Source organism: Ascidia mentula, chromosome 7, assembly GCF_947561715.1.
Source record: "Ascidia mentula chromosome 7, kaAscMent1.1, whole genome shotgun sequence".
Classification (NCBI taxonomy): domain Eukaryota; kingdom Metazoa; phylum Chordata; class Ascidiacea; order Phlebobranchia; family Ascidiidae; genus Ascidia; species Ascidia mentula.
The window spans coordinates 10,174,500-10,188,972 of NC_138572.1; the positions used below are offsets into that span (position 1 = coordinate 10,174,500).

General features: G+C 37.4%; 3 protein-coding genes across 3 annotated transcripts; all 3 read left to right on the top strand.

Annotated features, from left to right (window-relative positions):
* The first annotated feature begins 365 nt into the window (after window positions 1-365).
* On the top strand, window positions 366-3,850 carry LOC145909540 (4-aminobutyrate aminotransferase, mitochondrial-like). The gene is made up of 10 exons (XM_082996925.1): window positions 366-425; window positions 528-557; window positions 834-951; window positions 1,549-1,598; window positions 1,725-1,967; window positions 2,024-2,218; window positions 2,279-2,431; window positions 2,728-2,895; window positions 3,301-3,559; window positions 3,729-3,850. Exons 1-10 carry the CDS (start codon window positions 366-368, stop codon window positions 3,848-3,850), a joined length of 1,398 nt encoding a protein of 465 aa, XP_082853051.1.
* A 957-nt stretch (window positions 3,851-4,807) lies between these two features.
* LOC145907915 (protein O-glucosyltransferase 2-like) lies at window positions 4,808-10,329 on the top strand. The gene is made up of 11 exons (XM_082995030.1): window positions 4,808-4,941; window positions 5,009-5,419; window positions 5,955-6,160; window positions 6,437-6,636; window positions 6,933-7,010; window positions 7,663-7,829; window positions 8,811-9,048; window positions 9,383-9,592; window positions 9,651-9,740; window positions 9,809-9,919; window positions 9,995-10,329. The coding sequence occupies exons 2-11, from the start codon at window positions 5,259-5,261 to the stop codon at window positions 10,010-10,012; spliced, it is 1,479 nt and encodes a 492-aa protein (XP_082851156.1). The 5' UTR covers window positions 4,808-4,941; window positions 5,009-5,258; the 3' UTR covers window positions 10,013-10,329.
* A 602-nt stretch (window positions 10,330-10,931) lies between these two features.
* On the top strand, window positions 10,932-14,466 carry LOC145909018 (protein O-glucosyltransferase 2-like). The gene is made up of 9 exons (XM_082996338.1): window positions 10,932-11,129; window positions 11,702-11,907; window positions 12,506-12,702; window positions 12,878-13,122; window positions 13,345-13,582; window positions 13,677-13,886; window positions 13,954-14,043; window positions 14,188-14,295; window positions 14,364-14,466. The coding sequence occupies exons 1-9, from the start codon at window positions 10,966-10,968 to the stop codon at window positions 14,379-14,381; spliced, it is 1,476 nt and encodes a 491-aa protein (XP_082852464.1). The 5' UTR covers window positions 10,932-10,965; the 3' UTR covers window positions 14,382-14,466.
* Window positions 14,467-14,473: the final 7 nt, after the last annotated feature.

Genomic DNA, 14,473 nt, shown 5'->3' on the forward strand with positions numbered 1-14,473 from the left:
TTTATTGAGACTTTACTAAGTTACATATAGGTTGTAAAACAGCATATGTGGCAAGATTGGTACGTTTTGTGCTGTACAATTAGTCTGTGTTGGTTATCCAAATATGACTCTACATGTATAGGCTTATTTATAGCTAGACCGCTGTTATTGCAAAACGTTGCACAACTATTCAAAAAAATGTCGTTTTGTGGCAAGATTGGGTTTTTATTTCGCCGTCACAAAAATTACGTTTATTTTCCAAAACGGCCAAGTAAGTATTCAAGATTTTTTATGATAAATCGCAGTAATTTGGCATATATGGCAACGCATGAATATACAATGATTTCAATTTTTAATGAGCAGGCACACAGGCTGCGCAGAGCGGAATGTTCCGAATACCAGATGGACCAATATTAAAAACCGATGTTCCTGGTCCAAAAACCAAGGTTTGCGAGACTGCGTTAGTAATATATTCTCAGTCAGCCCAAGATGTATTTTAGGATATACGTATATGTTACGTGTCACTAACTTTCCTTCGTGTATTTTAGGAATTAATTCGAGAAACTGACAAGATACAGGTAAACCTTTAATCATTTAATAGGTCAGAATAGTAAAAGCCTGGAAAAATTAAGTCGCATTGAAAAAAGGCCATCGACAGTTAAATAACACGAAATGATTTTCATTTTGCACGCAAAGTTGCATAAACAATAAACGTGATACCTAAAATGGCTTGGACACAAATAAAATCACTCGGCTTATCTTAAACTAGCGCCCATAAAAAAACGTGTTTTTAATCCGTAATTTCGGCTTTAGAAATGTAACCATATTTTATGCGCACATTTATATGTTCATAGAATGTGGCCGTAATTTCACTTTTCTGCGACTTCGAAAATAGCCACGGCAACTACCTGGTCGATGCAGACGGCAACATACTACTTGATTGCTTTCAGCAAATTTCTTCTTTGCCTTTAGGTAAGCTTGTGGCTCGAATTATAGGCTAGGCTTCTTACTATATACCCGATCAAAAACACTTTTTTTTTTTTAGTAGGAATTAGTGTTGGGCAGGGCTTCTTAAACTTGGAGTCGCGAACCTTTGGGAATTTGCACGTCGAATTTTGTGGATTACAAAAAGTAAACCACACAAAATTCGACATTTAACTGTATTGAGACAACCTCAAGACATGTTATGCTGGTTCACTTAATGCTGGTTTGAGATAAAAATTATGTCAAAATCTGTTGTTTATAAAAATCAGATGTTAAACACGAAGAGCAGCGGAATGTTTTGTTTAATTAAAAGGGATTGCAATCAAAAAGTTTTGGAAAGTCCTCGTGTAGAGAAATTTGCTTCAACGTCCTTTCGAAAACTTTGAATCTGGAAACATTTTTGTGATTCTTCACAGTTTGAAGCATTTAAAACAACACCAAACTAACCAAAGTATCACTATTTGGATAAAAGGCCTGACATAAACAATGCCACACACTAACATCTAGGATTCAGCTTGGCCATTGCTTGCATTTTGTAACTACGTTAGTTTTGATACTCAATGAATGCAAAATTATGTTTTGTAGGCTACAATCACTCCGAGCTCCTGAAAATGTGCACCAACAATGCCATTAGGGTAAGTTTTGTATTCAACAAAAACCAGAACGATTTAAATAACTTGCTTTCTTTAATGATCTCAGCAATAAAACGAAGCTCATTAGACCTTCATTTACCAAAAAAATACTTTTGTTTTTAACGACAGTCGGTTATGGTCAACCGTCCGGCTATGGGCATGTTCCCGAACAGGGACTTTCCCTCGTTGGTTCAAAGAACTTTGATCAAGGTGGCGCCACCTGGTCTGAAGCAAGTTGTCACCATGGCTTGCGGTAGTTGTTCGAACGAGAATGCCTATAAGTCCGTTTTCTTCTGGTACATGAAAAAAAAGCGGGGATACGAATTGCCACCGCGCGAAGACCCAGCGTACGATACCTGCATGATAAACAAGGTAAACGAATGAAAAAGTTTTGCTGGAACATGTCAACAAACTTGTCTTTGTTTTAGCCACCAGGGGCGCCAGAACTTTCAATTTTATCTTTTGAGGGGGGATTCCACGGTCGAACCATCGGTACTTTATCGACCACTCACAGCAAACCGATTCACAAACTCGACGTGCCGAGTTTTGATTGGCCAATCGCTCCTTTCCCGAAACTCAAATATCCCCTTGAGGAGTTTGAGCGGGAGAATGCCGCTGAAGAGGTAATCTTTAACCGAATACGCTTTGTTTACCAGGCTCGTTTACCAGGTTTTGTTTACCAGGCTCGGTGTTTGGAAATTGCCGAAGATTTGGTTGAAAAATGGAAGTCGAAAGCTCCTGTTGCGGGTTTGGTTATCGAACCTATTCAAGCTGAAGGAGGTGATCGCCATGCTTCGGGGGACTTTTTCAGAAAACTAAAGAAAATGTCTGAAAGGGTATAAGTTGATGCAATAAACGGTTAACAGAACTTGATTTTTATGCACATAGAATGTGTACAATTATATTTTTTACGTGAGCAAAACCAGTATGAATAAGAACACTATGTTCATATTAAATGTGTATCGTTAACGTTTTCTGTATAATTAGCTTCGACACAACACAATTTCGACGATTTTAGGAAAAACTGCAGTCTAAAAACCAATAACAATTGTTTAGTGATTAAAATATGATCCTAAATATACAGTGATTGAAATGCGATCCTAAATCTTATCTAAGTTTGTTTTGTTTTTAGCAAGAAATCGCGTTCATATGCGATGAAGTGCAGACAGGAATGGCTGTAACCGGCCGCTGGTGGGCGCACGAGCATTTTTGCTTGGAAAATCCACCAGATGTTGTCACTTTTGCAAAGAAAATGCTTACAGGAGGTTTTTATTTTGCTGACCACATAAAATGGAACGCGGTGAGTGATATTTTTGGATATGTTCTGCTTTATTAATGGCACAAAACTTGGCGTGTGCTTTCTTAACTGTTTATGTATAGCCACTTATCTTGAATCCTCACCAGGTGCAGCTCCTCCAACAAGCTGTTCTTGTTCCGCCAGCGACTCGACGTATGTAGTCAATTAAACGTTTGTTCGCTGGGTATTTTGTTTAAATTACAAAGAAAACGCCATCACAGTTTCTTAAGAAATTTATAAAAAAAAAGTAATTCAAATGTGTAGAAAATGTCTGCACAAAAAGACATAATATTCATTTACAAGAGAGACACAATGTAAGTTACATCAAGCGTGGTTTTTCAATCTACACCGAAGTTTTTGCTGAGAAAACCTGGTAAACAGTTTTGTGTACTACAATCGTGTTCTCAGGGCTACCGTGTACTGAACACATGGATGGGCGACCCAGTAAAACTACACCTTCTGGAGAAAGTCATTGAAATCACGGAAGGCGAGAAGTTGATGAAACAGGCCGAAAAAACTGGAAAATGTATGGTGTCTGATTTGAAAGAAATGGAAAAAAAATACCCAGGGTTGGTGTACGGGGCCAGAGGTATTGGAACCTTCTGTGCTGTTGATGTTGTGGGCGATGGTGTAAGAGACGAAGTGGTCGGGAAACTCTTACAAAAAGGTAAAATGTAGGCTAAATAACACCAACAAATCCAGTTAAACAATGTTTTGTCGTTTTTAACTCTATCCTTTTTGTCTAAAAACGTAGCAATCTAAGCATTATTGAATTCATTGATACCCACTGGTTGTGTTTTGTTCAATAACATTGATGCTGGGTTGTCCCACAACAGGTGTTCTTGCTGGCACTTGTGGAACGCAAACCATCCGCCTACGCCCCTGTCTGCTTTTCACACCTCGTCATGCAGACATACTGATCGACAAACTTGATCAAGTATTCCAAGATATCTACTAACTGATGAAATCAATGTCTTGTACAAAGCCGAGATGTAAACGACACAAAATCCACTGTTAATTGCTTTGTGTCGGCTTTAATCTTTGTGTATTATGCGATTTTATTCATAATTATGTTTATTTGCGTTGTAATAATTTGCAATTGTGTTTTCACCAATAAACCTAATATTGAAGCTATTTATTTGTGACTCCAGAGTAAACTTATGAGTATCCCGATTTGACCAAGTAGGCCATGTGTTTATTGCTTTTTTAACGACACAAGAACTTAAGTAACAGGTTTTCTGGGACCCACACTAGTTGTAACGGCAGAATTTGCGCGTCTGGCACCGCGCCGTCGTCACACCAAGAAGGAATGTCAATTTCCAAAAACGCGTGTATTTGCCACACGGGCACAGGCACAGGCACTTGACAACACGTACGAGGTACACGTGCAAGAACACGAACACGAGCACGTACACGGATACGAGCAAGAACACGAACACGAACACGAACACGGTTTTCTGTGAAGAAAACGTACACTAAGATTCCAGTTAAGCAATGTTAATAAAAAATACCCTTACCGGAGTTTTGAGCCAGATCACACGAAACATCAACACACCAAGCCGATTAATATATCTTACAGCAACTTATTCAACCTTATTCAAATAGAATCAAGGCAACTCTAGCTTTAGTAAAATAAACTTGACATTAAATTCAGCACGCTACACGTGGTACCTAACAACTCAGTTTTACGAAGCATGGCAGAAGGAAAAAAGTTCTCTTGCATTATGATGTCACATACAAGGCAAAATTGATATTGTGTGGAAATTGAATTATATGTTTACTGTGTGACGCAGAGGTTGTGCATGAGTGATTTTCGATGTTACACTAGTACTTTGCAAATAATTCCTTTTTATGGTTGAATTAACATTTGACCTAAGGAGTTGGGGTTTCCCCGTGTGGAAACCAACTTGCCAAACAACTGAAATCCAAAAGGAAACGTGGCAAGATTCCGGTTGGTTTGCAATGAATTGAAAGGTCGGGTTTGTTCCGTCCATGTGGGGCGTGTCTAGGTTACACAGAAAAGAGATCTAAGTAAAATGCAGAAGTTAAGTAGGTTATTCTTTGCCTGCATAAGATAAGGATATAAAATTATTAATGAAGTGCAATTTTTTTGAAGGTAAACTTTTGCAGGAGGATCTTAAAAGTCTTGCGTATAAGATCTGCATTTTTTGTGCAAAAAAGCCATAATATTGGCGAGCTGCAGACATGGTGTGTACATGCACTGTTTCGACCTGTAAGGTCTCATCAGTGCAGCTGTTGAAGTGGCATTGTGCTAGCTTCTACACTAGCAGGCACACTAAATCTGCATTTGTTAACACAATTTAAATAGCTTCTACCCCAATTTTTTTTAGCTTCCCTTGGTCAAAATGTTTTTGTATGTGTTCTGTTTTGCACTTATTATTTTTTCTACTGGCCATGCTGCAGTGAATGTGGCCAACACACAAGTGTGGGGGCCTGGTTTGCGTGCTGAAGCCAATCTACCTGTTAGATACTTTTATATTCAAGCCTATGACAAGAAAAACAAAATGTAAGTACTAACCACTGTAATGTTTCAAGAGTTTCTCAATTCGTTTGGGTCCATAGACCATCTGGCCAGTTCTGTAGAGTCAGTGGGCCATGTTTTCTTCGTGATAATTTTGAACTGTTTTGGTAATGTCCCTTTGAATTTAAGTACTGAAAATATTAATATAGTCTTTGCTTGGCCGTTTGGTCTGCAAAGTCGTCTGAAAGTCACATCAGCTGTACTGATGAGACCTTTTAGGTCGAAACAGTGGCCATCTGTCTGCAGCTTACACGAAAATATTATTGTTTGAGAATACTCGTGGATCCCCTTAAAATGTCAATGTGGACCCAGGGATCATTGGACCCAATTGAGAAAACCTGTTCTATGGTTTCCAGATGGATTAATATATTTTGCAATATATACAAACATGGAATCTATATCCAAATTAAAAATTTATGGAGCAAGTTGAACTGTGTAAACTTTTTTTTGGAAAAAAAAACTTTTTTTCTGTTTTTCCTTGAGTGTTTTGGTAACTTCCTATTGTGCTTTCATTTTGCAGCATCAAAAAAGATCTTGGCGATGATGCTTTCAAGTTATCAATATCTTCCCCCGGTGGGCAACGTGTGCGAGCTTGGGCTCAGGTTCTCAACAGATTAAATGGAAGTTATGTGGGAAGATTCCGGCTCTATGATCATTCTGGTGATCTCACCATTTCACTGACTCACAAAGGAAAACATGTTGCCAATTCACCATACAATTTAAAAGGTTAAGTTTTATGTAGTTAATACTAATTCAGTGTGTAACTTTGCCATGACAAGGGTATGTGGTATACAAGTAAAATAACAATCACTTACAGACCATAGTGCACATTGTATGGCCTGTATAGTCTCATTTGTGCAGCTGGCTGCTGACTGTATCTATGGTTGTGTACACTAATGTCTGCAGCTCAAGGGTAGATTGTTTGCGCATATTTGTATGTAAACATCATGAATGAGTGCATAGAACACATAATTGTATGCTTTATGCTGTAATTCTTTGTAGAGGTGTATGGAAATGCCTGCTTTTGTCCGATCAACCAAAAGCAGTGGATGTCTGCCCTCCAGTGTCCAAAATCCTTCCAACAAATAAAGGATGATTTAAAAATCCATGACAAAATTGATTTGTCCACATTAAAAGAAAAAATGCTCAAACGTTTTGGACAACACCACTCCCTGTGTCATTACGTTGTCAAAAACAATGAGGTAGAAACTGATTCGTTTTCGGTATTTTAATGCATTTTTGGAGTTGTATATTTCCAACAATGATTATCTTGGTGTAATTTCTGTTGTAAATAATTAAAGTAAAGGATATGTTTTGCAGCAATATGGTTGTTGAAAATGGAAATGCAATAGTTACCCATGGAAACAATGGGCGCCTAGGTCTCAATTATCTGATAATATGCATGTTTTCAATAAGCAGCCTTTATCTATAAATGTTTGTGTTTCTTTTTCTATTCTATCAAACAATTCTTTACTTTTAAACCATGTTTTATAAACAGGTGTACAGAGAATGCCATGGCAGTATTACAGATTTTAAGATGTTTATGGATGCTCCACTGCTTACCTTGGCAAGAAAGGTATAAAAGAATTAGTACATACAAAATTAATCATAAATTTTTACTCTGATCACCATAGATAAGAATGCAAGCCATTATAACCATATGTTGCACATTCATAATGTACAGTCATCTGCCTACCATCAAATAACCTGCCACCGCATAGCACTAATTTCCTGTAATTAATATATTAATACATTATTCTGAGAATGAAGAGACTGGCCCATACTATTGTTAACATTGTCATGTTTCATGTACGTAAAATGTTTCATCATCAGTCTGAATTTGCTGAAACGTTTTTCGTACATGAAACATGACAATGTTACTAATAGTATGCGCCAGTCTCTTCATTCTCAGAATTATGAGCAAATTCATAAATAGTGTTCCTAATACATTATGCTTGCAGTTTGTTGTGGGCCTTTATACTTCTGATTAAGTCCTGATTGTTAGTGTTGCAGTTCATATGTAAAATTTTGATTTGTGCTGAAAAGGTTGTTTTGTCATGATCAAACATGCCAACCATTTTTTTTTTGATTTTTGCTAATTTCAATAAACAATTTTAATTTTCCTTGACATGAAATTTTTGATATGAAAATTAAATTATGTTGTAGAAATTGTCATAGTAAATTCCTGGTCTTGTATGTTTTCTGATACTTTTTTTTATATTTTTCAGGTCAAATTGCCAGACATTTCATTTTTTATCAATCTTGGTGACTGGCCTTTGGAGAAGAGCAAGACTGACCCTCTTCCAATTGTATCATGGTGTGGTTCTGAAAGTTCTCAAGACATCATACTACCCACCTATGACCTCACTAACTCTGTTTTGGAAATGCAAGGAAGGTAATGTTATTTGCTGTGATAATATATAAGAACTGAATTATCCTTTGTGTATAAGCTGCAGACAGATGGCCACTGTTTCGACCTAGAAGGTCTCATCAGTGCAGCTGGTGTGACTATCAGACGACTTTGCTGACCAAAAGGCCAAGCAAAGACTTCCACTTTGTGGTTCATATTATTGGCTCCACATTGCTTATCATATGAATTATCCTTGTTTGACACTCTTTAGAAAGACTGATTTTTTCATGTGTACCTCTCATTTCCTTAGTTTTTTGCACCTGGTTAAGCAAGCAAGCTTGTGTATTTTGCAAAATATAAGTCAGTCTTCTTAATAAGTGCCAAACCAGTATATTTCAGTTCATAGATAAGACTGATATGGCACATTTTACAATATCTATAAAATACAGGAGCATAACAGCTTTGTAAATCTTTAAGACAAACAATATTGCTAATGTGAAATTCATTTGCAAACGTTTTTATCATATCTACAATCACAGTCAATGCAAAATGCAGCATCTTCACATTGTAGTTTTTTCCCATAGCCAAGGTTACCATTTTATGCTTATTTTCAAGAGAAATGAGTCTGGAAATACAGTCATTTCTCTTGAATTGTGTTTATTTACAAAATCTTTGCTTTTTAGGTTTTCATTAAAATGGTTTAAGTGGCAATTCACGTTTTTTTGGACACAAATAATTTGTTAAAACGATAGATACAGAGTTACCATCTGCCTGGACCAAAAAAGCACACTGCCTAAGATCACAGCAAAAATTATAAACAAATTTATATAGCTTCACTGCAATGCCTTGGTCGTGAGGCAAGTGAATGTAAAATATGTACATTGAGTATTGACAAAGGATATTGAGTCATGCATTTTGTCTATTCAGTGAATGATGTGTAGTTACGCCTCATATTAAAATTATTTGTAGTAAAGTGGGCTTTTAGTGCTACAATTATTAAATCAAACCATGCATTTTCAAACCCAGGGTGAGTCTGGATGTTTTCTCTGTACAAGCCAACTCAAAGCCAAAGTGGTCAGAAAAAATTGACAGAGGATTTTTTCGAGGCCGGGACAGCAGACAGGAGAGACTTAATCTTGCGGCTACAAGTCTAAAATTCCCTGATATATTGGAAGCTGGGATCACACGCTATTTCTTTTTCAAGAAGGATGAAGAGAAATATGGAAAAACAGTGCAACATGTTTCATTTTATGACTTTTTCAAGGTATTTTTGATTTCATATGCTGCAAATGTGATGAGTAAAACCAAGCAGTTTCACATTCTTTTAAATTGTCAGTTTGAGCAACAGACAAGAATTGTTGTTTAATTTTAAACACTCACTGCTAATTAAGTAATTTGCAACCTTGTTGCTATAAGACCAAAATCTACATGTTTTGTGGTTTCACACTGCGTGTTTGTTGTGCTTGCAATAATGGCTAAAACTGATTGCAGAAATCACTAAGTCCGTGCATAGTCCACAAATACAAAATGTTATGTCCAATGATATTTAAATCAGTACACGTGGATGCTGTTGTTGTAACTCAGTATATGTTTTCCAGTATAAGTATCAGTTGAATGTGGATGGAACAGTGGCCGCTTACCGCTTTCCATACCTAATGCTCGGCAACTCTGCAGTGTTCAAACAAGATTCCGAGTATTACGAGCATTTCTACAAGGAAATGGAACCAAACAAGCATTACATACCGCTCAAACATGATCTCTCTGACGTCATACGGAAGTTGGAATGGGCGCGGTCCAATGATGATGAGGTATGTGGTCACGTGGTATTGTACTCTGTTGCATTTGTTTAAAATTGGTGTTTTCAAGGTTCGCAAAATACAAGAAGCTGGCATGAAATTGGCCCGTGAAATCCTTACTCCAGCCAATATTCTGTGCTACCACGTGGCCATGTTCCAGGTAAATACTGCATACTTAAAACAGTTGTTATTCTTTTAAAAGCAACGATGACGCCATATTTTCGTTAGGCTTATGCAGCCAAACAGAGCGGACCAGTAAATGTTTTGGGAAGCATGGAAAAACTTGAACAGCCGGATCAAAGTCAATGCAACTGCAGGAGAAAACTTAAGAAAACAAAGGTAATAATGAACGTTTGTGAAACTGATCTAACATTCTCCGTACATTTGTTAAAGTAAGCCCCACTTGATTTCCAGGTCAAAGAAGAATTGTAGACACACTTACACAATGCGAGCTCCATGCAGTACAAAGATATACACAACGATCATATGCAAACAAATAAACATTTTCAACACAAAACTTTCCACCGTTGTGTATACAACCACTATGGCAGCGTTTAAAACAAATAGTTTACGGTGCTATTGGATATTTTTTGCATTGTAAGGCAGAGAAGAGGTTCGTTATCAACATCTTGCATACAACGTACCCATATACGTTTAGGAACGATTATCTGAAAAGTTTAAATAAAGACGTTGCATAAGTTACCACCAGTACAAAAACCCGCAGTCATTTTCGCCAAATACAATTTTACAGGTCAAACGAAAGAGATGAATGTGGAGTAACATAGCCAGAATGTTTGAGTTAAGTATAAAAAATCTCCGGTTATTTTGGGAAATAATCTTGTTGTAAACGGTAAAAGGACAGATAAGCGCTCAGCCCTTTTTTATCATACAAATATCAGCACAACAGTGTACAAACGATACAGATAACATAAGCAGAAGGGGTTTTAAATCACACACAACAATAGAGAGAATAGTGGATGTCTAGGAAATAATTGTTTTTCAGGAAGACATCTTTGCCTCCATTATGTGCAAATCCATAATCGCTCGCACAGGCCTACTGTATACGTACTGGACTGATTAGCAGGTTACAGCTAGTATTACGGCGATAATAAGCTTGGATTGAGAGCGACTATATGCTGTGGTGTAGTATGATAACGGCGCAGAGACAAGTTTATATAGTTTCTATAAAAGTCAATGTGAATTGTCAAAGTATCATAGCTTGTATGGTTTAACTTTCAAGGCGTAAACCCGTTTCGTTTGATATAGATTTGCCGAATGTTTAGGCCAACAGTAAATACTCACTATATGGGGCAGTAGAACTATAGCCGCATACATAAACGATTCGTCGATTTACACGAGAATCTTATTGCAGAGCAGCAGTCGCAATGATTTTGCATCAACTTATAGTTTTAGTTTGTGTTATATTTTCAACGTTTGCTTCTGAAATTAACGTTTCAAACACCAGAGTTTGGGGACCAGGATTAAGGGGAAAGGCAAATTTACCAGTGCGATATTTCCACATAGAAGCATTTGACGACGAAAACAGGCCGTGAGTTCTTTTTACCGTAAAATGCTTCTCGATCCCTCGCTATTCTTCATTTCACTGTTATGTCGTTTTGAAATTGTTAGAGCGTCGCAAGCTTACTTCCATAGCGTTTGCAGGGTATGTGCGTTGATCATTATACCTAGGCCAAGCGAATCCTTAAAAAAGGTCAATATTTTTATGTGCGTCGTTATAACATTTTCAAATTTTCAAATATTTGTAATTGACATTGAAGTTTCACTTGTGTCACGCCAAAGACGTGTTGCTGGTCAGGTTTTGATTTCGTAAAGTAAAAACATTTTCATTTTGGAATGAGTGCGTAATTTAAATATAATTGGCAATTAGTTAACGCAGTGATAAATCATACTGGAAATTAAAGCCACAATCCATATCTGAATTTCATCATATTATTCTACACAATATTAACTTCAAACAGTTTCCAGTATGTGATACCTTTATAGCTAGCCCAGCATAGTTTGTATCGACCTAAACACACAGTTTACCCCAATATTTGTGAACATTCCCGCTGAATTATTTCTTGCTTAAAAAGTTGAATTATGTTTGCTTTCATGTTACAGAATTCTTGAAGATCTCGGTCACGATGCATTTGAGATGGAGCTTTCAACTCCAGCGGGAACAGACGTTAGATCTCGTTCCAGCATTTTAAACCTAGGAAATGGAAGCTACATTGCAAGATACATAATTCATGATTACACAGGAAAATTGAATATATCACTCACACACAAAGGACAAACTGTATCTGGATTTCCCTTGACTATGGAAGGTATGGGTTTGTGGGCGTCCATTAATCGATACACTTCGCGTGATTTTTAGTTTCCCAAACCAAAATTCGAATGTTCTTTGTTCTCAAACCTAAAGGACTTTAATAGTTGCGTCTTGTGTCTTTCGATTTGACGCTACCGCTGTCAACTGACTGTAAGACTTCTGTTTGTAGTAGCCTTGCACAAACATATCATTTGACCCCGCTAGTTTGTCTTTTTTTTTGTTCCTCAAATACGGCTCCCTTGAGAGCATAAAAATATGTCGGTGTAAGGTCCTCTTGTCGTGGGGGGGTTTGAGGGGAAACCTGCTCCCTCTACTTGAGGGCCCGCTTAAATATATCCGATAGTTTGTTGTTAATACAATATAATTTTTCGGTTATTCGTTGCCAATTAGCTTTCTTGAAAACCAACGAGAGGGTATATATACTGATACCCACAAGACAACCATGAAATAAAATAGATTTCCATGTTTTAAAGCCCCCAAGATTATATGGGCCAGAGGTCCCTGAAAGAGTCTCGCATCGGATGATTTGTCCCCTTAAGAAACTTGCTTGAAAAAAAGGTCTTTCTAATTTCATATTTCACATTTTCTCTTACCAGGGGTGCGTGGCAATGACTGCAACTGTCCGATTAGCCAAAAACAATGGATGGAATCTGTTAGCTGCCCAAACTTTAGGCAAATTCATGATGATTTGAAGGTTCACAAAGTTATTGACTTGTCGAACTTGTATGAGCGAATGGAGGGAAGATTTGGAAAGTACTATTCTGTGTGCAATTACGTTGTTGTAAGCAATCAGGTAATATTCGTAGATGACCCAACTCACTTTTGAAAACGAGTCAATAAATCGGTATTTTTCATAGTTACAATACTAGAGAAAAGCAATTGACAAAATGCTAATACGACTTACTCTATATTTTATGATAAACGACCCAAAGGTTGATATACCGCATGTATTTTTTCTGTGCCTATAGGTATATCGGAAATGTTTCGGAAAAAATGTTGGGTTTAGAAAATTCATGGACGCTGTGCTTCTAAACTTGGTTGGAAAGATACAACTGCCAGATATTTCGTTTTTTCTCAATCTCGGTGATTACCCTGCTGAAATCTCAAAAAGGGCTCCTCTTCCTATTGTGTCATGGTGTGGTTCCGATTACTCATATGACATCGTACTACCAACATATTATATCACTCGTTCCGTCCTAGAAATGATGAAAGGGTCAGAATTATGCAACATTTTCATTTTTACTATATGTTTTCTATTTATGTTGAGAAGTTTTAAACAACGATGTTCAAGGAAAAAGCTGTATTGCTTTGACTGTTTTTTTTGAAAATGTGTTCAATTTTGTGGATTCGAACATGCATGTCCATGAAATATCCTTGAATCTACATAGGCCTATTACTTTCCTACCCCCAAAATTAGGTGCGTTAATGTTTTTAGTGTTTCAATGGATGTTTTCACTGTACAAGCAAACGCAAAACCAAGGTGGAATGCCAAGAAAGACATGGGCTTTTTTCGGGGCCGAGACAGTCGCCGGGAACGACTTAATCTGGCTGCGTTGAGTTTAAATCGCTCTGATATTCTGGACGCAGGAATCACTAGGTACTTCTTCTTCCCACGTGACGACGAGAAATATGGTCAGCCGACCCAACTTGTGCCGTTTTACGACTTTTTCAAGGCAAGATTTGGAGAAATTTACTAATATTTGCTGCGATTGCCCACAAACACAACACGTGGATGCTGTTGTTGTTAACTAAGTGTTTGTTTTTCAGTATAAGTATCAGTTGAATGTGGATGGAACAGTGGCCGCTTACCGCTTTCCATACCTAATGCTCGGCAACTCTGCAGTGTTCAAACAAGATTCCGAGTATTACGAGCATTTCTACAAGGAAATGAAACCTAACAAGCATTACATACCGCTTAAACATGACCTTTCTGACGTCATAGAGAAGTTGGAATGGGCGCGGGCCAATGATGAGCAGGTAAGTGGTCACGTTAAAGAAATGATTGTGAGGAAAAGTTGGAAAAACATTCATAATGATATACCAGGTTCGACGAATTCAAGAAGCTGGGACGAAACTTGCAAGGAAAATACTCACGCCTGCCAATGTTCTATGTTATCACGTGGCCCTGTTTAAGGTGGGAAATTAACACGCAACTTTTTTGTTGTTGTTAAATCTATTTAAATCGTACTCTTCCATGGAATTTTAACCATTCTGTCAATAATAAACCTAAACGGCTGAATTTTATTTCAACAGATCACTTGTATTATATTTTGTTTAGGCATATGCTCGAAAGCAGAGTGGCGAAGTAAAAATTTTAGAGGGCATGGAAAAACTCGAGCAACCTTTTCGAGAAACTTGCAAGTGTGAATTTGCTGCTGAAAACACGGTTTGTGAAAGGTTATTTGCATTTGACTGTTGTGCTTGTACTAAAAACCTGTTGCTCTTATCTTGCAGGTCAAGGATGAGCTTTAATGGCCTACTAGTTTCTTCCTGTTTAAATGAAACGGTAGAAATGGTTTGTGGTAATGATACATGGACAACTCGACCAATAGCTAGCTAATTGT